Source organism: Monodelphis domestica, chromosome 2, assembly GCF_027887165.1.
Source record: "Monodelphis domestica isolate mMonDom1 chromosome 2, mMonDom1.pri, whole genome shotgun sequence".
Classification (NCBI taxonomy): domain Eukaryota; kingdom Metazoa; phylum Chordata; class Mammalia; order Didelphimorphia; family Didelphidae; genus Monodelphis; species Monodelphis domestica.
Window position 1 is genome coordinate 27,091,348 of NC_077228.1, and position 23,000 is coordinate 27,114,347.

At 53.3% G+C, this 23,000-nt stretch overlaps 1 protein-coding gene across 6 annotated transcripts in view; it reads left to right on the forward strand.

Annotated features, from left to right (window-relative positions):
- Nucleotides 1-23,000, forward strand: part of EPS15 (epidermal growth factor receptor pathway substrate 15) — a 103,649-nt gene that overhangs the window by 50,970 nt on the left and 29,679 nt on the right. For all 6 annotated transcript variants that reach the window (XM_056815159.1, XM_056815160.1, XM_056815161.1 and 3 more), the window contains exons 9-12: nucleotides 451-648; nucleotides 3,472-3,617; nucleotides 8,010-8,166; nucleotides 11,723-11,796. In XM_056815159.1, the coding sequence (XP_056671137.1) occupies nucleotides 451-648; nucleotides 3,472-3,617; nucleotides 8,010-8,166; nucleotides 11,723-11,796 (575 nt within the window). The remainder of the gene's footprint in view (nucleotides 1-450; nucleotides 649-3,471; nucleotides 3,618-8,009; nucleotides 8,167-11,722; nucleotides 11,797-23,000) is intronic.

Below are 23,000 nucleotides of genomic sequence, written 5' to 3' on the forward strand. Positions count from 1 at the left end.
ACTTTTTTGGGTTATTGAAAAACGTTGATTTCTTCTGAAAATTACCTATTAGTATCCTTTGACCACTTATCAGTTGGGAGATTGCTCTTTTATAAATTTCACTCAATTCTCTATATATTTGAGAAATAAGGCCTTTATCAGAGATTCTTGCTGTACATTTCCTCCCCCCATCCCCCACTTTCCTGCTTTTCTCCTAATATTGGCTGCATTGGCTTTGTTTGTGTAAAACCTTTTAAATTTCTTATCTATCAAAATTATCCATTTTATTTCCCAGATCCTCTTTATCTCTTGTTTGGTTACAATCTCTTCCCTTAACCATAGGTAAATTTTTCTATGCATTTCTAAATTGCTTATGATAATGCCCTTTATGTCTAAATCATGTACTCATTTTGACTGGCTCGATATTCCTAATGATGGTAACATGTCTCCCTTGGGTCATTTCCTTTGAAGGCCATGTTTTTGGTATACTGTGCCCTGGAGAAAGAACCCGTGCCAATGTCCTTGCCTCCAGCCTTGGTGCCACCTTCAAAGAGAAAAGCAGTCAGTACTCCAACCTCCAGAAGGTCGATGCCTTCCGCGGCGCCTGCTAAGGACTCACGCCGGAACTCGTCACCCGTGGGGGTCTTACCTTCCAGAGCACTGTCACAGGTAGACATGCATTTTTGCTAAAAATATTTGTTTGCGGATTAATTTAATCCAAGTGGAGGCAGTCAGCTTTGGTGCTTATGGGGCCCACATCCTAGGATGTGCAGAAGAAAACCACGTGCACCATCTCCGCCTTTTCCCCCTCGTTCCCTTTCTAAGTTGGGCACCCAGACAGGTAGCAGTGCCGAGCTAAGGACTGGAGAGGTTCCCTGCCAGCCCAGCAAACTTGTCTTTCGCTAGGGAATGCTGTGGGAGCTTCTGTTTATGTCTAGGCAAGTCTTGATCCTTTGTAGACCAAGGATCCCGTTTATAAGATTGCCCCGGACATTTAGTGCTAATACTAATAATAACTATGTGGTACAGGACCTTAAAGTCTAAAGTCTCCTTACACCAGTCCTGTGAGCAACTTAGGGAGTACACATATTATCATCTCCAGTTTCCAGATAAGAAGACTGAGGCTCAGGAAGGGGACTGAGCCACAGTCCTGCAGCTTAGTAAATGTGGCAGCTGGGGCTTGGAGCTTGGAATGAGTCCCACAACCTTTCCTTACCATCTAATTAAATCCAGTCTTCTTGGGTGAATAAGTAAAGAAATAAAGTTGAACTGAGTTAATCAGTCAGCTCAAAACTAATCAAAGATATGCAGTGGGAGGGAATGGAAACCACCTCTAAGAATTTGGAATCTTCTCCACTCTCCCACCCTTCCAGTCCCACTAGTACTTTGGCCAGTCAGAAGTCACAGGTGACTCAGATGCAGTTACTGCCTTAAAGAGGGGCTGGAGGAGAAGCAGGCCTTGAGTTGGGAGACCCTGGGTTCAAATGTGCCCTCAGTCACTTCTTAGCTGTGTGACCACGAGCTTAACCTCCATTGCCTTATTGCTCTTCTGCTTTGGAATTGATACTTAGTATTGATTCCTATTCAGAAGGTAAGAGTTTGGTGGTTGTTTTGTTTTGTTTTGTTTTTTTCAGATATTTTATTGGGGGCAGCTGAGTGGCTCAGTGAATTGAGAGCCAGGCCTAGAGATGAGAGGTCCTTAGCTTCAAATGTGGCCTCAGACACTTCCAAGCTGTGTGACCCTGGACAAGTCACTTAACCCCCAATGCCTACTAGCCTTAATGCTCTTCTACCTTAGAACCAATACACAGTATTGATTCTAAGATAGAGAGTAAGGGTTTAAAAAATATATTTTTTTGTTTTACCAATTACACATAATAACAGTTTTCTATATACGTTTTCTGAAGTTATAAGATTCAGTTGTCTCCTTCCTTCCCTTCCAAGTGATTGTAAACAGTTTGATAATATATGCATATATTATCGTGCAAAACCCATTTCCATATTGTTCATTGTTGTAAGAGAATACTCCTATAAAGCCAAAACCCAAATAAAGTGAAAAGTACGCTTTGGTCTGCATTCTGAGCCCAACACTCCTTTCTCTGGAGGTGGACAGCCTTCTGTGTCCTAAGCCCCTTGGAATTGTCCTGGATCGTTGTATTGCTGTTGAGAGTAGCCAAGTTTTTCACAGTTGATCATTCTACAGTTTTGCAGTTTCTGTGTCTGATGCTCTCCTGGTTCTGCTCGTTCCACTTTGCATCACTTCATGGAGGTCTTCCCAGCTCTTTCTGAAATCCTCCTGTTCAGTCATTCCTTAGAGCACCATAGAATTCCATCACCATCGTTCCGTCATGGCCCAGTTGAGGGGCATCCCCTCAGTTTCCAAGTCTTTGCCACCACACAAAGGAGAGCTCTAGTAATCTCTTTGGGATTCAGACCTAGTCGTGGCATTACGGGGTCAGAGGGTATATGCACAGTTCTTTGGGCATAGTTCCAAATTGCTCTCCAGAATGGTTGGATCAGTTTACAACTTCCCCAACAATGCATTCGTGTCCCAATTTTGCCACATCCCCTCCATTATTTATCACTTTCCTTTACTGTTATATTGGCCAATTTGATGGCTGTGAGGTGGTACCTCAGAGTTGTTTTCATTTGCATTTCTCTAATCAAGAGGGATTTGGAACTTTTTTCCATGTGATTATTAATAGCTTTGATTTCTTCATCTGAAAACTGTTCGTATCTTTTGACCATTTGTCAGGTAGGGGAATGGCTTGGAGTCTTAAAAACTTGACCTTAATTCTCTGTATTTGAGAAATGAGACCTTTATCAGAGAAATTTGTTATAAAATTTTTTCCCAGTTTGTTGTTTTCCTTCTAATCTTGGTCCTATTGGTTTTATTTGTACGAAAACTTTTAAATTCATATAGTCACAATTATTCATTTTACATCTCATAAAGTTCTTGATCTCTTGTTTGGTCATAAATTCTTCCCTTCCCCATAGATCTGACAGGTAAACAAACGATTCTGTGTTCTCCTAATTAACTTAGGGCACACCCTTTATGTCTAAATCATATGCCCATTTCGACACTATCTTGATATACGATGTGAGACGCTGGTCTATACCTAGTTTCTACCACACATTTCCCCACAATTTCTGTCACATAGCAAGTTCTTATCCCCAAAGCTGGGGTCTTTGGGCTCATCAAAGGCTAGATTTAGCCCTGCCCTTCCTTCCGTGGACCCACCTTTCTGCTTCTGATGACTGCTTGAGAGGACAGTTGGAGATCTGGTGCTTCTGGGCCCCGGAAGGTCGGGGTGTGCGGCGACCCTGGTCCATTTTTCTTCAGCTCCTTTATTTTTGCCACAACACTCTGGTTTGAGGTGGGAAGGCCATATTGTGAGGGGGTGGGTGACTAGTGCTCAGAATGGGGGGCAGACAGCCTTGGGCTCTGGAGGGGGGGATGCCCCAGCTAAGCAGCTCTTCCTTTTTTTCCAGTGGGTCGTGTCGCCTGCAGAAAAGGCAAAATATGATGAGATCTTCCTGAAGACTGACAAGGACATGGACGGCTTCGTGTCTGGGTTTGAGGTCCGAGAGATTTTCCTCAAGACTGGGTTACCATCCAGTTTACTGGCGCACATCTGGTAAGCCCTTGTTTTGTTTTTTGTTTTTTTTTAATTTGGTCAATCTCAAACATTATTCCTTGGTTACAACAATCATTTTCTATTCCTCTATCCCCTCCCCCCTCCCCTCCCATAGCCAACTCTCAATTCCACTGGTTATCTCATGTGTCTTTGATCAGAACCCATTTCCATGTGGTTGGTGTTTGCACTAGGATGTTCACTTAGAATCTTCATCCCCAATCATATCCCCATCAACCCATGTGATCAAGCAGTTGTTTTTCTTCTGCGCTTCTGCTCCCACAGTTTTTCCTCTGAATGTGGATAGTGTGTTTTCTTGTAGCCCTCCAAGTTGTTCAGGATCATTGCATTAACACTAATGGAGAAGTCCATTACAATCAATTGGACCACAGTTTTCAGTCTCTGTGTACAAGGTTCTCCTGGTTCTGCTCCTCTCACACCCTGCGTCAATTTCTGGAGGTCGTTCCAGTTCACATGGAATCCCTCCAGTTCATCATTCCTTTGAGCACAATAGTATTCCATACTATTCATACATATATACATACATTCCAATAGTATTCCAACATATATCACAATTTGTTCAGCCATTCCCCAATTGACGGGCATCCCCTCGTTTTCCAATTTTTGGCCACCACAAAGAGTGCAGCTATGAAGATTCTTGTACAAGTCTTTTTCCCCATTATCTCTTTGGGGTACAAACCCAGCAGTGCTATGGCTGGATCAAAGGGCAGACAGTCTCTTACCACCCTTTGGGCATAGTTCCAAATTGCCCTCTAGAATGGTTGGATCAATTCACAACTCCACCAGCAATGAATTAGTGTCCCTACTTTGTCACCCCCTCCCCTTCCCCCCCCCCGCATTCATTACTTTCCTCTGCTGTCATGTTAGCCAATCTGCTAGGTGTGAAGTGATAACTCAGAGTTGTTTTGATTTACATCTCTCTGATTATAAGAGATTTAGAACACTTTTTCATGTGCTTATTAATAGTTTAGATTTCTTTAACTGAAAACTGCCTATTCATGTCCCTTGCCCATTTGTCAATTGGAGAATGGCTTGGTTTTTTGTACAACTGGTTTAGCTCTTTATAAATTTGAGTAATTAGACCTTTGTCAGAGGTTTTTGTAATGAAGATTGTTTCCCAATTTGTTGCTTTCCTTCTAATTTTGGTTGTATTGGTTTTGTTTGTAAAAAACTTTTTAATTTGATGTAGTCAAAATTATTGATTTTACATTTTGTGACTCTAAGTCTTGCTGGGTTTAAGATCTTTTCCCTTCCCAAAGGTCTGACATGTATACTATTCTGTGTTCACCTAGTTTACTTATAGTTTCCTTCTTTATATTCAAGTCATTCACCCATTCTGAGTTTATCTTGGTGTAGGGTGTGAGGTGTTGATCCAAACCTAATCTCTCCCACACTGTCTTCCAGTTTTTCCAGCAGTTTTTGTTGAATAGTGGGTTTTTGTCCCCAAAGCTGGGCTCTTTGGGTTTGTCATAGACTGTTTTGCCGAGGTCCCTGGTAAGCTCTTGTTGAGAGGGGTCTCCCCTCTCCTCTGTCCCGCTCGCCCATCTCTAGGCATCCGTATGGACACGTCTGAGCTTGGGACGCCCTCCTGCCTCCTCAGTGCCCAGCTCTAGGCCCTCCTCACCCGGTGCGTGTCTTAGAGAACGGAATCCTGGTCGGAACGCAGAAAAGAAAGCGTGGTCGTTCCTGGGTTCCTTTAGGTGCAGCTCTCCTGCATGACCTCCTTGGCACCTCTGCCCTGCCTCGCCCAGGACCCCAGGACACTCGGGGTTTTGATTCTCCGGAGGAGTCCATTGAATTGAGCAGATTATTTTTAAGCCTCGACTTCGCCCATGAGGCAACTAGGTAGCACCATGAATAGAGCGCTGCACCTGGAGTCAGAAAGATCTGAGTTCAGATCCAGCCTCTGTCAGACGCTCATTAGCTGTGTGGTCTGGGACAAGTCACTTCACCCCTTAATCCCTCGAGAAGGGAATGGCGAACCTCTCCCGGAGCTTTGCCATGAAAACCCCAGATGGGATCGCGAAGAAGCCGACGTGGCTGAATGGTTGTTGATTGGCTGCCTTCCCGTGTTGTTGGAGGTGCTCTATCAGGCCGTGGGGCCCTCTGCTCCCCAGGGGTGGCCGTTCTGCCGGAGCGAAGCTGGCAGGGAAGGCCTGATGGCCAGAGAAGGCTGGTTGTTGGTTATGTTGGAGGAAAAGGAGATGGTGGCCCTGAGTGCCTCTCACTGCTGCCCTTCCTGGATCACTTGGCTGGATTTCCCAGCGTCCTGCGCCCTCCCCAAACTCCGCCAAACCGACCCCCAAGGCAGGAGCCCAGCCAGGGCTCTGGCCCAGTCTCTGGCCGGAGGCCGGCCTTGGCCCGTCGTCTGCGATGAGCCGCCCCAGAGGATTGTGTTTCCGTTGCTGCAGTCTATCATTTTCTCCTGCTTCTGCTTGACTTTGTATCCGATTCTACAGCTTTTCTGTCTATGATTTCTTTCTGCCCAGCCGTTTCCACTCGTTTGTACGCCCTTCCCCGGTTAATGCGCCCCCGCTTGGTCCCCGGGTAGAGCCTCTCCTGCCCTTTGGGTATCACGGGGCGGCCGCGCGTGTTCGGGACACCGGCGTCCGGCCGCACGTCCCCCCGAGCATTCCCAGCCCCCAGCTCCAGGCGTTTCCCCGTGCCTGCAGGGCTCGCCTCCCTCGCGGCCTGGCTCCTTTACAGGTAGCAATCCCAGTGCTTTCTGTTCCTCCTGTGGAGAGCCGGTGGGTAGGCGTTTGTTTGCATCGCGTCTCCCCCACGGGACTGCGAGCTCCCGGAGGGCCTCCCTGGCCCTCAGTGCTCGGCTGGAGAGGAAGGCTAAGGGCGCCCCCAAGTTCTGTCTCTTGTTTTCCAAGAGATCTTCTTCCCGGGACTTAATGCTAAGGGCGGGGTGGCTCCCTGGAGCCCAGGGCCGTTGGGCAGTGGTAAGAGGGCGGGGAGCCGCTGCCCCCTTGGGTGCAGGTGCTCAGGCCGTGAGCAGTTGTGGAGGCCCTGGCGGAGGGAATCTGGAGGGAGCCAAGGGGAAGACAAGGAGGGGGGTGAGCAGCCTGGCGGTGGCTTGACTCATTGATAATTGAGATAATTGAAGGGCTTGTGATGGTGACCCAGAGGGCCAGCAGGACTCGTGAAGAACGGCCTGATTTCCTTTTTAGGGGCCCTCTGATATTTGTGGAGATTGACTTGATAGGATGACTTGTTTCCACGGCCTGATCCGGGAATCCGGACCCGGTTGCGTGGCTTGACGTGACCCGGAGAGCCGCCCTTGGTGGCTCCGTCCACGTCCGCGTGGCAGGTCCCCAGTGGGGGGCCCTGGGGGTCCGTGCGTGGCCCTGGGCCGATCCCTGGACGGAGACTGAGGTAGAGGCGTAGACGGTGTGCTTATCCCATGGGAAGGTGACATACCACTGGGGGGACGAGTCCTGTGTTGGATCTCAGGTCACTGGAGCATGTAGGCCCGCGGGTGACCCGGATAGCTCACAGAGAGGCCCGTGTCCTCCGCCTCCACGCCCGGCAGGCTTTCTAGAACACCCATTTCGGGGGGTGGGAGGGCTGGCGCTCCTTGGCAAGGAGACTAGAGTGGTTTGCCATGTCCTTCTCTAGCGTATTTTACCAGCGAGGAAACTGAGGCCAGCCGGGTTAGGTGACTGGCCCAGTAGACGGGAAGTTCCCTGAACTCGGAATGAAGGCAGCAAAAGGTGGGACCTCGAATGCTCCTGGCTTCCTAGGGGGTTGGGGGGCCTGCCACAGGGGAGCCCGTCAGGAGGCAGGAACACCCTTGGGACCCGGCCCTCCCCCAAGGGAGAGCCGACGCTGGGCCGTCCGACTGGCTTTCTTTTTGACCCTGGAAGGCTGTTTGTTGCTTGCAAGAAGCCACAGAGGAGGGCACAAGCTTATGAGACAACTTTAAAAAAAATAGGCCTGGGCTGTGTGAAAAGCCTTTTTCTGTGTGATTTGAATGGAAGACATTGTCACAGGCCAAAGGGAGGACGTGAACTGAATTCAGCAAATAGTTATCAAGTGGTCCCCCCTCTGTCAGGCCGGGAAGCTAAGACTCTGAGAGTCCCTCTAAGCGGGGCAGAGGCCGGGAGAGCCGGCCTTCAGCTCACAGGGGGTCCGATGTTTCCTAGAATTGGGGGGCCCCGAGCTGTGCTCCCCCCCAAGAGAAGGATCCTGACTGGCCAAGGTAAGGAGGGAGATGGCGGGGGGGGGGGTCTGCTCCCTGCCCCACCCCCACCCCCCATCCAGGATGCAGCCTGTGGAAGGACAAGATGGACCCAAGCTTATCTCATGAGTTGTTGGCATTCTTCTCTGGGGAATCTAACTGCTGTTTCCTTGTCTCTATTTGAGCAGGGCCCTGTGTGATACCAAGGACTGTGGGAAACTCTCAAAGGAACAGTTTGCTCTGGCTTTTCACTTCATTAATCAGAAGTTAATCAAGGGCATTGACCCTCCTCAGCTTCTTTCTGCCGAGATGATCCCGCCATCCGACAGGGCCAGTTTGCAGAAGGTAAGAATTCCCTCCCAGAAGCCCCTACTGTGTCTGGGCGCGGATCGAGAGAGGGGTGTGTGTGTGTGTGTGTGTGTGTGTGTGTGCGTCCGTGTCTGTGTGTATGTGTCCGTGTCTGTGTGTATGTGTCCGTGTCTGTGTGTGTCCGTGTCTGTGTGTGTGTGTCTGTGTCTGTGTGTGTGTCTCCGTGTCTGTGTGTGTGTCCGTGTCTGTGTGTGTGTGTCCGTGTCTGTGTGTGTGTCCGTGTCTGTGTGTGTGTCCGTGTCTGTGTGTGTGTGTCTGTCTGTGTCTGTGTCTGTGTGTGTGTCTGTGTGTGTGTGTCTGTGTGTGTCTGTGTGTGTCTGTGTGTATGTGTCCGTGTCTGTGTGTATGTGTGTGTGTGTGTGTGTGTGTGTCCGTCCGTGTCTGTGTGTATGTGTCCGTGTCTGTGTGTATGTGTCCGTGTCTGTGTGTGTCCGTGTCTGTGTGTGTGTGTCTGTGTCTGTGTGTGTCTGTGTGTGTGTCTGTGTCTGTGTGTGTGTCTCCGTGTCTGTGTGTGTGTCCGTGTCTGTGTGTGTGTGTGTCCGTGTCTGTGTGTGTCTCCGTGTCTGTGTGTGTGTCCGTGTCTGTGTGTGTGTGTCTGTCTGTGTCTGTGTCTGTGTGTGTGTCTGTGTGTGTGTGTCTGTGTGTATCTGTGTGTGTGTCTGTGTGTGTGTCTCCGTGTCTGTGTGTGTGTGTCTGTGTGTGTCTGTGTGTGTATCTGTGTGTGTGTCTGTGTGTGTGTCTCCGTGTCTGTGTGTGTGTGTATCTGTGTGTGTCTGTGTGTGTGTGTGTGTGTCTCCGTGTCTGTGTGTGTGTGTGTGTGTGTGTGTGTGTGTGTCCGTCCCGCTCACTGCCCAGCCTTGGGGTCACTGCAGACAGCTGCCAGTCATCTGCTGCCTCCTCCTGGCCTGGCCCTTCTGTGCCCCCCAAGGCCAAACGTGCGTGTCAGATGTGAACGGAAGAGGCCAGCTGGGGCCGTGGTGGTGTTCTGTCGCGTGACTTCCTGGCTGTCCGCGGGCCGCCGCTTCGCCTTCACGTCGTGCCTTGCCCTCTTTCAGGCAGGCTGCACACCCTTCCGGGCCTCCCTTGACCATCTCTGGGCTTTCACAGCCTCCTAAGAAGGCTCAGCGGAGCCCGAGACACTTCTTCCATTTGTGGCCCCCGTCGGGCCAGGCCGTCGGCCTCCCCGAGCCTCCGGTGGCCTGTGAAGGCTCCCTCTCGGTCTCCATTCCCTTCCTCCGAGTTCTCTGTCACGGAGCCCCGGCTGTCAGATTCCTGCCCGCAGCGTCTGGCCAGTTGTGGGAATTGACTTTTAGGGAGCGATGATTGGTTCGTGCCAATCTAGCCAAGCGAGCAAAAATTCTATGTTCGTGAACTTGGGGGAACCCCAAAATGGCATCTTTTCGGAAGTGTTGAAACCCTGTGGAACAGCGTGTCGGGGGGCTTCCCTGGCAGACAGAGCGAGCCCTGGGGAAGGCCCAGAACCGGGCAGGCAGGACGGGGGCCGGGCCTGGAGGTCCCCACACGCCAGCCCAGGCTAAAGAGCCCGGCCGGGCTTGGCTTAGAGAAAGGCGACTCCAGGCTGACACGGGCGTGGAGGGGGGCCAGGCCAGCCCCCCGCCTCGCCGGGTGTGTGGCCTCCTCTCCTGCGGGAGTCAGACTCGGTCACTGCCGCCTGGTTCTCCTCTTAGAGACCTTTTTTATAGCTCCCGGGGCCCCACGAGGGCCGTCACTAGGAGGCGCTGCCCGGGTTTGAGCCCAGCTCCCCTGACTGGCATTTCTGCGGAGGCCCCCCGGGGGACGGGCGGTCAGCTTGGCACCGGGCTGCCCGGGGCCAAGTCACGTGCCCGGTGTGGGCCGGCCTCCTCCCGGGTAATGAGGGTTTTGTGCCGCCTCCTGGCACCCCCGCTGGTTAGGGCAGGTTCAAATGGGATTTTGCCCGTTTTCTGTATCCTCGCCTCAAAAAGCCTGCCGTTGCGGCCCCACTTTGAGGGGCGCTTCCCTCCCTCCGGCCGCCCTCTCGAGGCTTTGGGCCTTTCTGGGCCTCTCAGGTTCTGGCCTCTCCTCTCCCGCGAGCTTCGAGCGGTACTTGTTCAGCCCTTCCAGAACGAGGCGGCCTTGGCTTGGGGGGGTCCGAGCTTCCCCCAGAGCGCCCCAGCGCAGAGCTCTTCGGCATGGCCCGGCAAGGGCGCCCCTTGGCCTGGCGTGGCCTCGTGGATCTGTCATTTCCGGGCTGCATCTTGGGGGAGCCGAGTCCGTGTAGTTCTTCTCTGTGGCTTCCGAAGTTATACTGGCAGCAAGAGCTACGCATGGCAGGGAGAAGGGAACGACCCAGTGGGGGAGCCGTATCTTGGAAGGTAGTGAGTGTCCCCAAGAGGACTTGGAAAAGCACAGATTCTGTGACTGGTGGCAAAGCAAGCCTGAGCTGGGGCCTTTCCCCCCTCGAGGGGGATGGGGACGAGACCCCACCTGAGCCCTTGGTGCTGGCTTGGGGAAGAAAGCATGTGAGCAGAGCAGGCACGTGGGGGGCAGGACCCGCACCCGGGGCCCGGAGGCTTTTACATGGAGAGCTGAGGAGGCACCGCTGGCCAGGCGGAGCAGGGCTGACCCCCCTCGAGGCCTTGGGCGTCCAGCCCGGGAGGCCTGGCCGTGGCCTCCTCCTTGTGGCACTTTCAGTCGAGGCCCCACGTTCCGTCAGGACCCCGCAGTGAGCTGCGGCTGGTCTGGGCCAAGCCTTTGAGTTGGACTTTTAGGATGAATAATCCTGGAACTAGTAAAGAAGGGAAGTGGTGAGCCAAGGCCTGGAGGCGGGAAATCTGGGACGTGTGGGCGGAACACAGAGCTTCTAGGCGTCTAATAAGGCCGCCCCAGACTGGGCAGCCGCCTTTCTTTGGGCCCAGTTAGAGAAGTGCGGAAGGCCTTGGAGTAGGCCATGTGCCCTGCCAGAACTGGCTTCCTCCAGACAGACAGCGCAGGGCCTCTCTTAGAGTCAGACCGAATCAGCTTCTCCCCCGAGGCTGCCTTTATTTCCCTGGCCCGGGAGCTCGTGGGGGGACACTTCCTCCTCCCCGGTGCAGGCCGGTGCCTTCTCCGACCTCTCCGAGACGGGTGGCTGCCCTGGATTCGAGTCCTGTGGGCCCCGAGGCCGGCTGTGCCTGCCGGGCCACATTGGCTCTCAGCCCTCCCCAGAAACCTTTGCGGCTCTCCCCAGTGCCGGCCTGTCGGTTCAGGCGGGCCCAGCAGGCCGTCCCCAGAAAGCTGGCCACGGCAGGGCTCCGGAGAAGCTGCCGCTCCGTGCGAGGGGTGGTCTGGGGGGGCTGCCCGGGGAGGGCAAAGCCTTTGCTCCTTAAGGGGTGAATTGCTTACTGTGGGGAGCCGCCCTGGACGGAGGCCCCCCGGCCCGACACTCCAGAGGGCAGGGAGGGCCCCGGCGGGCGGGCGGCCCGAGACTCTGGCGGCTGCGGCCGGCTGCCGCGGCAGGGCCGCCCTCCCCGTGTCCGTCTGATGGCGACGAGTGCTTGTGCTCTCTTTGCAGAGGAGCCCAGCGGCTGATTTTTCTGCTATTAAGGAGCTCGATTCCCTGAACAACGAGATCATGGACCTGCAGAGGTACGTGGCACGGGGCCTCGCTCTGATCCCCCGTGGGAGGGTCCGGCGCGGGGCGGCCGGGGGCTCCGCTGTGCGTCTCCCCTTCTCGGCCCGGCACCCGGCCATGGTGGGGCTCATCCCCCTCTCGGGCGGTGGTCAGGCTCCCTTTGGCCCCTGGTTCTGCTCACTGCTCTGTCTTGGTCATGAAAGCGTTTCCAGGGGGCGGTTAGAGGGCCAGGCCTGGAGTCGGCAGGCCCCGGGTTCGAACGTGGCCTCAGACACCCCCTCGCTGTGGGATCCACGGCTAGCCGCGGCCCACGTGTCCTGGCGTCATCAGGACAGTGTGTGAGGGGGGAGAGAGGAACCCCTGGGCTGCCGCTTGTTTGGCCGGCGCCCTTCGGGGTCTAGTGCGGGCCCGCCGAGCCTCGGGCACTCGGCCTTGTTCTGGCTCCCCGCTTCTCTTGAGGCCTCTGCAGCGAGGCCTCTAGTCCCTTCTTTGGGTCACGGCCTTCAGGGCAGACAGATGACTTGGACCCAGCCGTCGGCACGTCCAAGCAGAGCAAAGCCCGAAGCCCGAGGGGTTTCGGTCCCTCCCCTCGTGTGTGGGCTTCTTGGTGGGGGCGGGAAGGGAGGGGACCAGTGATGGCGTGACTAAGGAGAGGCGCCGGAACGTTTGGAGCCTGCCGGGAGAGACTAGAAGGGAGGCCAGCAGCACCCCGCGTGGAGCGTGGACGGGCAGACTGGGGACGCGCTTGGAGGGGCGGCACGCTTTTGTCCCGCGGACACTGGCAGGCCTCTTTGTCCCTCACGGAGGCGTGAAGGGCGCTCGCCTCCCTGGGCCTTCCCGTTGGGAACGGAGCCCGGCGTTCCCAGGCGCCACCCGGCGTGGCCGCGGCTCAGCCTCGCCAGTGCTCTTTTCAGGCCCCCCCACGGTCTCCTCGTCCTTGTTAGCCCGTTGCTGGAGGGGAGCCGGGCGTCCCCCGCAGTGGGCCCAGCATGCTCTTCGGGAGTCTCTGAGCAGCGCGAAGTACAGTTCAAGCACGCAGCACTTGTTCTTTGGAACCAGGTGTGGGAACCCAACGGCCTCCCGCCCGAGAGAAAACGCATCATTAGCCTCGCTCTTTGGACGGCCAAATGGAGACCGAGAGAAGGGCGCCCACGTGCCCGGGGCCACACCTTCAGGAGACATCAAGCACCTACTGTGCGCCAGACCCCTCGCCAAGCTACACACCTGGGTCTTGGGGGTCTCCAAGCCGTCCCCCCCTCCCGGCCCAGGCTAGCCTGCCTTCGCCCATTTGCCTGCCTGGCTGCTCTTCTGGCACAATTCCTCGGGGACCCATCGCAGGACGGAGGAGACGGGAGTGGCCGGAACAGGCCACATCTGGGCTGGTTGTAGTGCGAAGAGGCCCGTAGGGCCGAGAGCCCAGGCTGAAAGTCCCTCCCTGGAGAGGCCGCTGGCCGGACCCACGGCCTTCCTCCCTGGAGAGGCCGCTGGCCGGACCCACGGCCTTCCTCCCTGGAGAGGCCGCTGGCCGGACCCACGGCCTTCCTCCCTGGAGAGGCCGCTGGCCGGACCCACGGCCTTCCTCCCTGGAGAGGCCGCTGGCCGGACCCACGGCCTTCCTCCCTGGAGAGGCCGCTGGCCGGACCCACGGCCTTCCTCCCTGGAGAGGCCGCTGGCCGGACCCACGGCCTTCCTCCCTGGAGAGGCCGCTGGCCGGACCCACGGCCTTCCTCCCTGGAGAGGCCGCTGGCCGGACCCACGGCCTTCCTCCCTGGAGAGGCCGCTCCTGCGAATGTGCCCTGCGTGGGGGAGTTTGGTGTGGAATGAAGAGAGAAGGCGGGCGAGCTCGGGACAGCGGGCCCCTCTGACAGAGCCGAGGGCTGGGCTCCTGCTTCTCGGCCTCGGCCTGCTTTCTCTCCAAACCGTCTTTCTGGGAATTGACCCCTTTCACTGTCAACTAATTATCTTTGTGACAAATGATTTCTCTAATGATGGCCTTTTTAAACTCTCACCTTCTGTCTTAGAATCAGTACTGTGTAGGAGTTCCAAGGCAGAGGAATGGTGAGTGCTGCTTGGCTACTGGGGTTAAGTGACTTGCCCAGGGTCACACAGCTAGGCAGGGCCAGAGGCCCCATTTGAACCCGGGACCTTCCATTTCCAGGCCTGGCCCTCTCTCCACGGAGTCGCCTCGCTGCCCCTGATGGCAGTTTTGATGGGGATGGTAGCACCCATAGAAAATAATTAGCAGCATTTTAATCCCGTTTCTCCATCTTCTGCAAACATCTAACAACTGATTGTTGGCTCTCGGCATGGCGGAGTGGATGTGGAGTTAGACCTCGCCGCCCATTCTGGCCTCACCATCTCCCCCCTCCTCATTTGTAAAACGACAGGTTTGACCCGTAGGAGGGTCCCCTGCCGTGAGCTGGGGGCCGAGGCCGGCCTCCCCCCTCGTGAGGAGGCCGCTGCTGGGGCGAGGATTGTTGTACCAGAAACGGAGATCTCTGAGGACCTGTCCGGGGTGTGGGGGGCAGTTACGGTGTGGCCTGGGCTCCCCTCGAGTCCTCGGCGGCGTCCACCCGGCCCTGCCCGGATGCCCGCAGGCGCGGGAATGGCGGCGCGCCTCGGCTTTGGCAGTAACCGTTTTCAGAAAAGTCCCCTGGAACGCGTAGAGGCTTTTATTCCGTGACTCGGTCATTCCCGCTGACTCTTTGCCATCACCTGCCGCCGTAGTCCTGCCATCCTTCGGTACCCGGCCCAGGGTCGCTGCGGCTGGCTCTGTTGATCATTCCAGAAAATGATGGGCCCCGTGAGTCTGTCCGCCTTCCGTCTGTCCTTCCTCCTCTGCCCTCTCCCTCAGGGGGCTGATGGGAACGTGTAGCCGGGGACGCGGTTTGGAGCAGTGGGGGATGGGGACAGGCATTCACTTCAGTCTGGCCTGTTCTGTGCCCTCCGCCTGGCATGGCAGGCCAGTGAGGCGCGTCCTCCTTCCCGGGCTCCCCCCTCGGAGGGGGACAGTGGCTGCCGGATGTGCGGGTTTGTTTAACCCGGCCTGGAGAGGAAGCCCAGACGTGGCTCCGCTTGGGCCCAGCGGGCAGCGCCCTCTCCAGCAGGGGGCTTCGGGGGCTCGTGGAGAGTCCACGAATGGGGAAGTTTCCGCAGGGAGCGTGACCCTGGCTGGGAGAAGTCAGAGCCTCCAGCCAAGGCCGGGAGGTGCCCGATTCAGCATTTTTAGGAGCGAAATGCAGAGAAGCAGATTCTCACTCCTTGTAAGGAAGGAGATCCGGGGGGGGGGGGGGGGGGGATTTCCTGTGGCTGCACTTCTTGGTATGGGACGACTTGTTGGAAGGGCTGCAGATGTGTGCTTGCCATCCCGTCCCTTTCTTGTTTCAGAAAAATTAATTCATTTTTACGAGCAGTTGCCTCGTCTTCCCACTGCGCAATTTAAAGGAAAGGACCCAAGCCCAAACCCTGGTAGCAAACGTACATTGTCCGACCAAACACCTTCCCGCATTGGCCATCCCTGAAAATGAATGTGAGTGTGAGTGTGAGTGTGTGTGTGTGAGTGTGAGTGAGTGTGAGTGTGTGTGAGTGAGTGTGTGAGTGAGTGTGTGTGTGAAACCCTCACCTTCTGTCTTAGAGTCGATACTGAGTGTTAGTTCCAAGGCAGAAGAGCGGTCAGGGCGAGGCCATGGGGGTTAAGGGACTTGCCCAGGGAGCCCGTGTGAGGTCAGATTTGAACCCAGGACCTCCGGTCTCTAGGCCCGGCTCTCTAACCACTGAGCGGACTAGCTGCCCCCTTGTTCGCATTTTAAATCCATCTCTGTAGAGCTGGACCGTAGGTCACCTCCACGTCTCCGCCCTAGTGGTTTGTCGTGGCTCTGCTCCCTCCTATGACTTCCTGTTCTCACTTTGCATCAGATCACAGAGGTCTCCCCCCCTCATTGTTGCCTGTGGCGGGTGCCCCGGCTCCCCCATGGCTGCATTTCCCTCCTTCCCAAGCGCTGCTCTCAACCCTGCTGTGCTCAGGGGTCTCTTCCCTTTCGGCCACAGACCTAGGAGAAGGGCTCCAGCGCGCCTGCCATTGTTCCACGGGCCTCTGTGCTAAACAGATGAGGGGGAGGGGGGACCTGCTTCGATTTCTTCTTTGACCTGTTCATATCCTTTTGCAACATTGACCCGTTAGAGAGTGGCTCTCAGTTCTCTGAGTTTGAATCCGTTCCCTTTATGTCTTGAAGAAATTGAGTAATAGCTATTGTCAGAACTGATGTTTAATAACAATTATTTTTTCTTTACTAATATTTTATTTTTTCTCAATTACATGAAAAAATAATTTTTTCCACTTCATTTTCTGTAAGTTTGAGCCAAATCCTCACCCTCTCTCCCCTCCCCAAGCAGTCTGATTCCGATTTTACATGTGCAGTCATGTAAAACATCTTTTGCCAAAGAACTCAAACATGAACGAAAAGTGAAGAAATAAAAGTTAAATATGGCAGGACTCGGTTGCGTGCGGACTTCATGAGTTCTTCCTCTGGAGGCAAACGGCATTTTTCTTCATGAGTCCTCGAGGATTTTCCTGAATCGCTGTATTGCTCAGAGTAGCCGAGTCATTCCTAAGCGTTCATCGTCTCGTTGTTGCTGGGTGCGACGTTCCCGGTTCTGCTCTCTTCGCTTTGCATCAGTTCAGGTGATCTTTTCAGGCTTTTCTTAAATCATCCCTCACATCATTTCTTATACCACAGTAGTGTCCATCACAATCCCACACCTCAGCCATTCCCCTCAGTTTACAATTCTTTACCACCACAAAAAGAGCTGCCATAAATATTGCTGTACTAATCTCTTTGGGCCACAGACCCAGGAGTGGTACTGCTGGATCAAAGTAGGCACAATTTTAAAGCTTTTTGGCAATAGTTCCCAATTTCTCTTCAGAATGGTTGAATCAGTGCATTAGTGCCCCAATTTTGTCCCATCCCCCCCAACATTCATTATTTTCCTTTTCTGTCATATTCACCAATCTGATAGATGTCAGGTGGAACTTCAGACTTGTTTTAATTTGTATTTCTCTAATTGAGAGTGATTGAGAGCATTTTTTCATGTGATTATATATAGCCTTGATTTCTTCTGCCTCGTCATATCCTTCGACCATTTATCAGTTGGGGAATGATTTGTATTCTTAGAACTTTGATTCAATTATATATTTAAGAAATAAGGCCTTTATCAGAGACACTATAAAAATTTTACCCCCAGCTTTCTCCTCTTTTTTTCTAGTCTCGGTTGCATTGGTTTTGTTTTTGTCCAAAAACCTTTTAGTTTCATATAATCAAAGTTTTCCATTTTACATCCTATAATGTTTACTACCTCATTTGGTCATACGTTCTTCCGTATCCATAGATCTGATAGGTAGACTATTCTCTGTGCCTCTGAGTTTGGTCATGGTAGTATCCTTTATGTCCAAATCTATTTTGGTCTTATCTTGATTTAAGGTATGAGATGTTGGTTTATACCCAATCTCTGCCATTCCTTTTTTCCAGTTTTCCTAGCAGTTAATTCTTGTCCCAAAAGCTTGGATCTCTGGGTTTATCAAACACCAAATAACTAAGGCCATTTGCTGCTATGTATTGTGTAGCTGATATTCTCCACTGATGTTTTCTAGCCAGTACCAGATTGTTTTGATGATTACAGCTTTGTAAAAACATTTTGAAATATGATACTTCTAGGCCACTTACTTCCACATTTTTTTCATTAATTCCCTTGATATTCTTGATCTTTTGTTCTTCCATATGAATTTTATTATTTTTTCTAATTCTGTAAAATAATTTTTGCACAATTTGATTGTTATGACACTGAATAAGTTGATTATTTTAGGTAGGTTTTTTTAAAAATTATATTGGCTTGATCAGCCATGAGCAATTAATATTTTTCTAAGTCTTTAGATCTGACTTTATTTTAATAGTTTTCATTTACCATTTATACAGTTTGGTGTGGCAGCTAGGTGGCATAGTGGATAGAGCGCTGGGCCAGGAGTAAGGAAGACTCATTCCACAAGTTCAAATCTGACCTCAGACCCGTACTATATGTTTGACTGGACAAGTCATTTAATCCTCTTTGCTTCAGTTTCCTCATCTGTAAAATGACCCGGAAAAGGAAATGACAGACAGCAGGATCTTTGTCAAGAAAATGTCAAATGAGTTGGATCCACGGGGGGGGGGGGGGGGGGGGGGGGGGGCGCAGCTGGGTAGCTCAGTGGATGGAGAGCCAGGCCTAGAGACGGAAGGTCCTGGGTAACCTGGCCTCAGACACGTCCTAGCTGTGTGACCTGGGCAAGTCACTTGGCCCCCATTGCCTAGCCCTGACCACTCTTCTGCCTTGGAATACAGTATTGATTCTAGGATGGAAGGTCAGGGTTTAAAAACAAATAAAAGAGTTGGATCCAAGTGAAAAACGATTTAACAACAGTGTACAGAGTGCTTCCAGATTTGTGAAGTGCCGTCCCTGTCGCCATCTCTTGATTCTCATAACGATCCTGGGAAGCCGGCGCTGTGCGGATCCCCGTCATACAGCCAAGGGAACAGAGGCAGGCGTGGGCTGAGGCCAGGATGTGGAGTCTTTTGGCCTCTTTTGGCCTCTGGGCTGAGCTCCAAAATGCATTTACAAATGGTCTCATTTGAGCCCCCCTATAACTGCACGGGGTCCCCTGGGGATTCTCCCCTTTTACTCTCCGGGTCCCACCCCACTGCCCATCCCCCTTCCTCTCTTTTTCCCTAGGCGGCCTCCTGTTTCTTTTGCATTTGCTTCTATAGGTTCTGGAATGGGGACAGGAAGGCTTCTTTTTGTCACTGTTTCCTCAGTTCTTAGCACAATGTTTATTCATTGATTTCTTTTGATAGTCCAAATTTTGCCAAACCAGAGAGCAGGAGCAGTTCCATTTACAAAGACTGTCCAGAAGGGAAATCACAACCTCTTGGCCCTTGAGCTTCTTTTTCTTGGTGGCTACGAGTGCGCGCCCCTCCCCGCCTCTTCGTGGTCTGGGGGGCCGCGTGTCCATACAGGTGAAGTCTTGTGTTTTCCCCTCCGAGTCCCGAGCCTCAGGCCTGAGCTAGGACTTTGGTTTTCTCCGCTTCGCTGGATGGCCGCTTGACTTGAGTTCAGGGCTTTGGGAAGGCCGAGGCGCCGAGACCAGAAGGCCGTCGCTGGTGCCTCATGGGGGGATTTTTAAAATCGCCCGTTTGGGGATTTCATCGTATAGGGAGCTTTCAGAACCCCAAATACTCCATTCAGAAATCAAACGTCAACCCTAAATAGACTATCACCGTCGTTCAGCCAAAAGACTGGGTAGGATTTAGCCACGTAAGACTGCAGACTGACTTGCTTTTCAACTGTGAGAGGAAAGGAGGGAGACAACCTGAATCATACAACGTTGGAAAACTTATGCAGACATTTATTATTAAAATAAAAGAAAGAAGAATTAAAAACAAAAAACGTGGGGCGAGTTTGATTTTTCTCCATCACTTTGGGGGGAAGCTCCCTTCCATTTGCTTTTTACTTATCGGCAACTCTTCCTTAGGCTAAGCTTTCTGTTGACTCAAATAGGTTTTTTTAATTTTTGCTCTATATCAGTCCAATTGGCTAATTCTTTAGATTGTCAGGTTAACAAAATAGATGTGTGGCGGATGGGAAGAGACAAAGTAGCCTCTGAAAACTTGGCAGGTAAAGCATTTATTTACGGAAACCAAAAAACTGCTTTGAGACTTTCATTCATTTTTTACTGCTGCCGTTTCTCCTGAATCGTCCCACTCACGATGGGAGCCTTTGAAGCGAAGCCAACAGGCCCAGCTCCAAAGCTCTGGACGTCTTCACGACCCAGATGGAAATGGCCTCTGCTAGTGCTTTGGGGCTGAAGAAGTCCCCTGGCGTGTTTCTCTGAGCCGGAGGAGGAATGCGTATTGGGGGAAGGGCCCTGAGCCGGGACTCTGCGATTTCAAGCAAGTCTAGCCGGCAGCCAGGAAGCATTTGTTAAGCACCTGCCCTGTATCAGGCATTCGGCTTCCTGCTGCGGATACGAAGTAGGGCGCCACAGAAACCTCGCCCTCGGGGAACTCACAGTCTAATGCTAGTGACAACATGGAAGCAGGGAAGCAAGTACTGACCAGATAGCAACGGGATCGATTGGATAGAAGAACGTCACTCAGATGAAGGAAGCCCGGGAAGACTCCTGACAGGAAGTGAGTCTTTGGTTGGACTCGAGGGCCAGGAGGTGATGGGGATACGTCTGGGCCCGGGAAGAGCCTCCCTGTAACCGTCTGTCCGGGGGTCTTCGGCAGAAGAAGCAGCCCCAGCGCCCTTTGGGCTCAGACTTTGGTTCTCTGATTTGATCACAATTGGCCGCCTTTTTACTTATTTATTGTACGGGGAGCTTCCGTTCCCCTGCCTGAGAAGACTCTGGGGCGGCCTTTTCCTCCCTTCTCCATCCTCAGTGAAGCCTTTCTTGTCCAGATCACCCCTCACGGCTTAGCCCCTGGATCGGATTCCTTCCCTTTACTCTTGTTCTGGAATGCCGGCATTGGAGATCTGGAGGCGGAAAGGGCCCGAGAAGCCATTTGGGTCCGTGTCACCCCCATTTTAGAGAGGAGGAAAATGCAGCCTTGTGAGGTGGCCAGGGAGCCCCTCAAAGGAGGCAGATGAACTGAACCCAGAGCCCCCCTTTCCCTGCTGACTCACGGGCCCCTTCTGGCAGAGCGAAGCGGGAGAAGAGCTTAAGAATTGTAGCACGAGTGTCGGTGTCCTGTCTGCTTCTGGAAGGAGCCGCAGAGCAAAGCTCATGGAATATTCATGGAGCCCGGCTTCCATCCCCCCCCTCCGCAGACCGCGGGAGGAAGGCCGACAGACATGCTCGGGCCTCACGGTCAGCAGGCCTATTTTGATCGGATACTTGCGGTGTGCCAGGGACTGTGCTACGCGACCTTTGGCCCCTCTCGATGGCCTCAGAAGGCCTTCCGGAGGGCATCGGGGGAGGCCTGCAGGCTTGTGGGTGGAAGTGGGGAGGGGAGGACGTCCGGAGCGTGGTCACTGGCCAGAAGTGACAGAAAGGACACTGGGTCTGGTGACCGGAAATGGGGCAGGAACACACCGCATTGGAACTGGGCCCTTCCTAGACCCTCAATGGGTATCCGCAACTCGTTGGACTTGCTGTCGATCCATAAAAGCTTGGGGAGGACATCTGTACAAGAGGCCGTCCTAGCTGAGAGGGTAGAGAGCCGCGGCTGGAGATGGGAGGCTCTGGGTTCAAGGGTGACCTGGACGCTTCCTAGTGTGCACTCTAATGCCTGAGCCCTAATGCATCGCATTGACTCTGAGATGGAAGGTATTTAGGGTGACGGAATGCCCAAGCCCAGACCGGCGGGTGTCCGGCATGTAGAGACCGAGCAGCAGAGCGCACCATCCTGTGGGCAGTGGGTGCCCCCCGCCTCTGCGGCCTCGTTGGCTCCTGGGCCCAGACTCTTCAGACTAGAATTCAGCGGCAGAAAGGAGCGCTTGGGTCAGCCTCTGCGGAGAGCATGTGACACCTGCCCGTGGGCTTCCCAGTCATCCATTGCCACAGGCTTATTCCCATCGTGCAGTTAATGAAACGGAGTCTTGGAGAGCTGCCTTGTCAGAGGCAAGGGACTCGAACCTGTGTCTTTCTACACGTTCTGCATTCTCCCTGTTGTCCTAGCCACCACCTGACATTTTTCTAGAGTTCTACTCCTGTTCCTGGCCAAACTTCTTTATTTAAAAAAAAAAATCTTTGGGAGCAGGCCCCGTGGACAGAGAGCCACACCCAGTGGTGGGAGGCCCTGGTTTCAAATCTGGCCTCTGGCACGTCCTACCTATATGACCCTGGGCAAGTCACTCGACCTCCTATTGCCTAGCCCATACTGCTCTTCTGCTTTGGAATAATACAAGGTGTTTATTCTAAGATGAAGGCGTGCTATTTGCAGTGTTTACCGTCCCAGCTTACAGGGCTGCCTACAGCACATTGAATACAGGACAGAGCACCCAGCTGGCTGTGGTCACCCTGATGGGGCATTCTCTGCTGAACCCTTGATCCCCAGACTGTCCCCCATAGCCAAAGGGAAAACACTAAATGGGCCTAGAGAGCGGTGCTGTGTGCCTCTCCTCTTTCTCTTTGTGTCTTGGCGGGTCCCTGGAAGATGGCCGTGCCAGTCGGAAGCCCCCCTCAGCCTTTGTGGCCCCTGGAATGTGGCTTCTGGCTTGACCTGAGTGAGGCCGCCCCCTCCGTGATTATCACTAATCTTGATGGCCGGGTCTCCGGGCCTCTTCTTTGACCTCTGCCTTCTTCCACCGTGTTGCCAACTTTTTTCTCCTCTTGCCTTCTATTACAAGACTGTCTCCAGGTCTCTTCATACCTGACTTGGTTTTTTCCGTCTTCTTTGCTGGATCATCATCCATTTTCCGTCCCCAATAAGTTTGCCATTTCAGTCCTATCTAACTCTCTGTAACCCCATTTGGAGTTTTCTTGGTAAAGATACCAGCGTGGTTTGCCGTTTCCTTCTCTAGCTCTGTTTTTCAGATGAGGAAACTGAGGCAAACAGGATTCAGAGACTTGCCCGTAAGTGTCGGAGACCAGATTAGAACTTGGATGTTCCTGTACTCTATCGGCTGCTCTGAGGGATGCCCCCACGATGCCTTCCTTTTCCTTCCCTCGTGCTTCTCTACCATCGCTGTGTAGATGACTCCAGGATGTGTATATTCAGCCTTAACATCCCCTCAGATCGTCTCGCATCACCGTCTTGCTAGACACCCCTTTTCAGTGACCCGTGAATATCCTCAATTCATCATTTCCAAAATGGAACTCATCCCACCCCGCTTAAGCCCAACTAGCCCCTTCCCCAAATGCTTTCCCTAATCCTTCCTTTGCCCACGTTGACAGTGTGGCATCGTGCTGGACTCTTCCCCTTCCTTCCACCCCAAGCCCGATGATTCCCGAGTCTTATCGTTCACCTGCTCTCCACTCACGGGGCCTTTTCTCTGGTCCACCCTCGGATTACGATAGTTTCCCCTTCCTAAAGACTGGCAGCGGGGCAGCCCGAAGGCCCGTGGGGTCAGCCGCTGGCGGCAGTGAAGGCCCACCTTCTTCCTCCGCTTTCCTTCCGTCTCCCTCAAGATCGGTGGGCTCGGGAGCCCCTCTTCCCTGTCAGCCTTCTTGGTTCCCTTCACGCCCCTT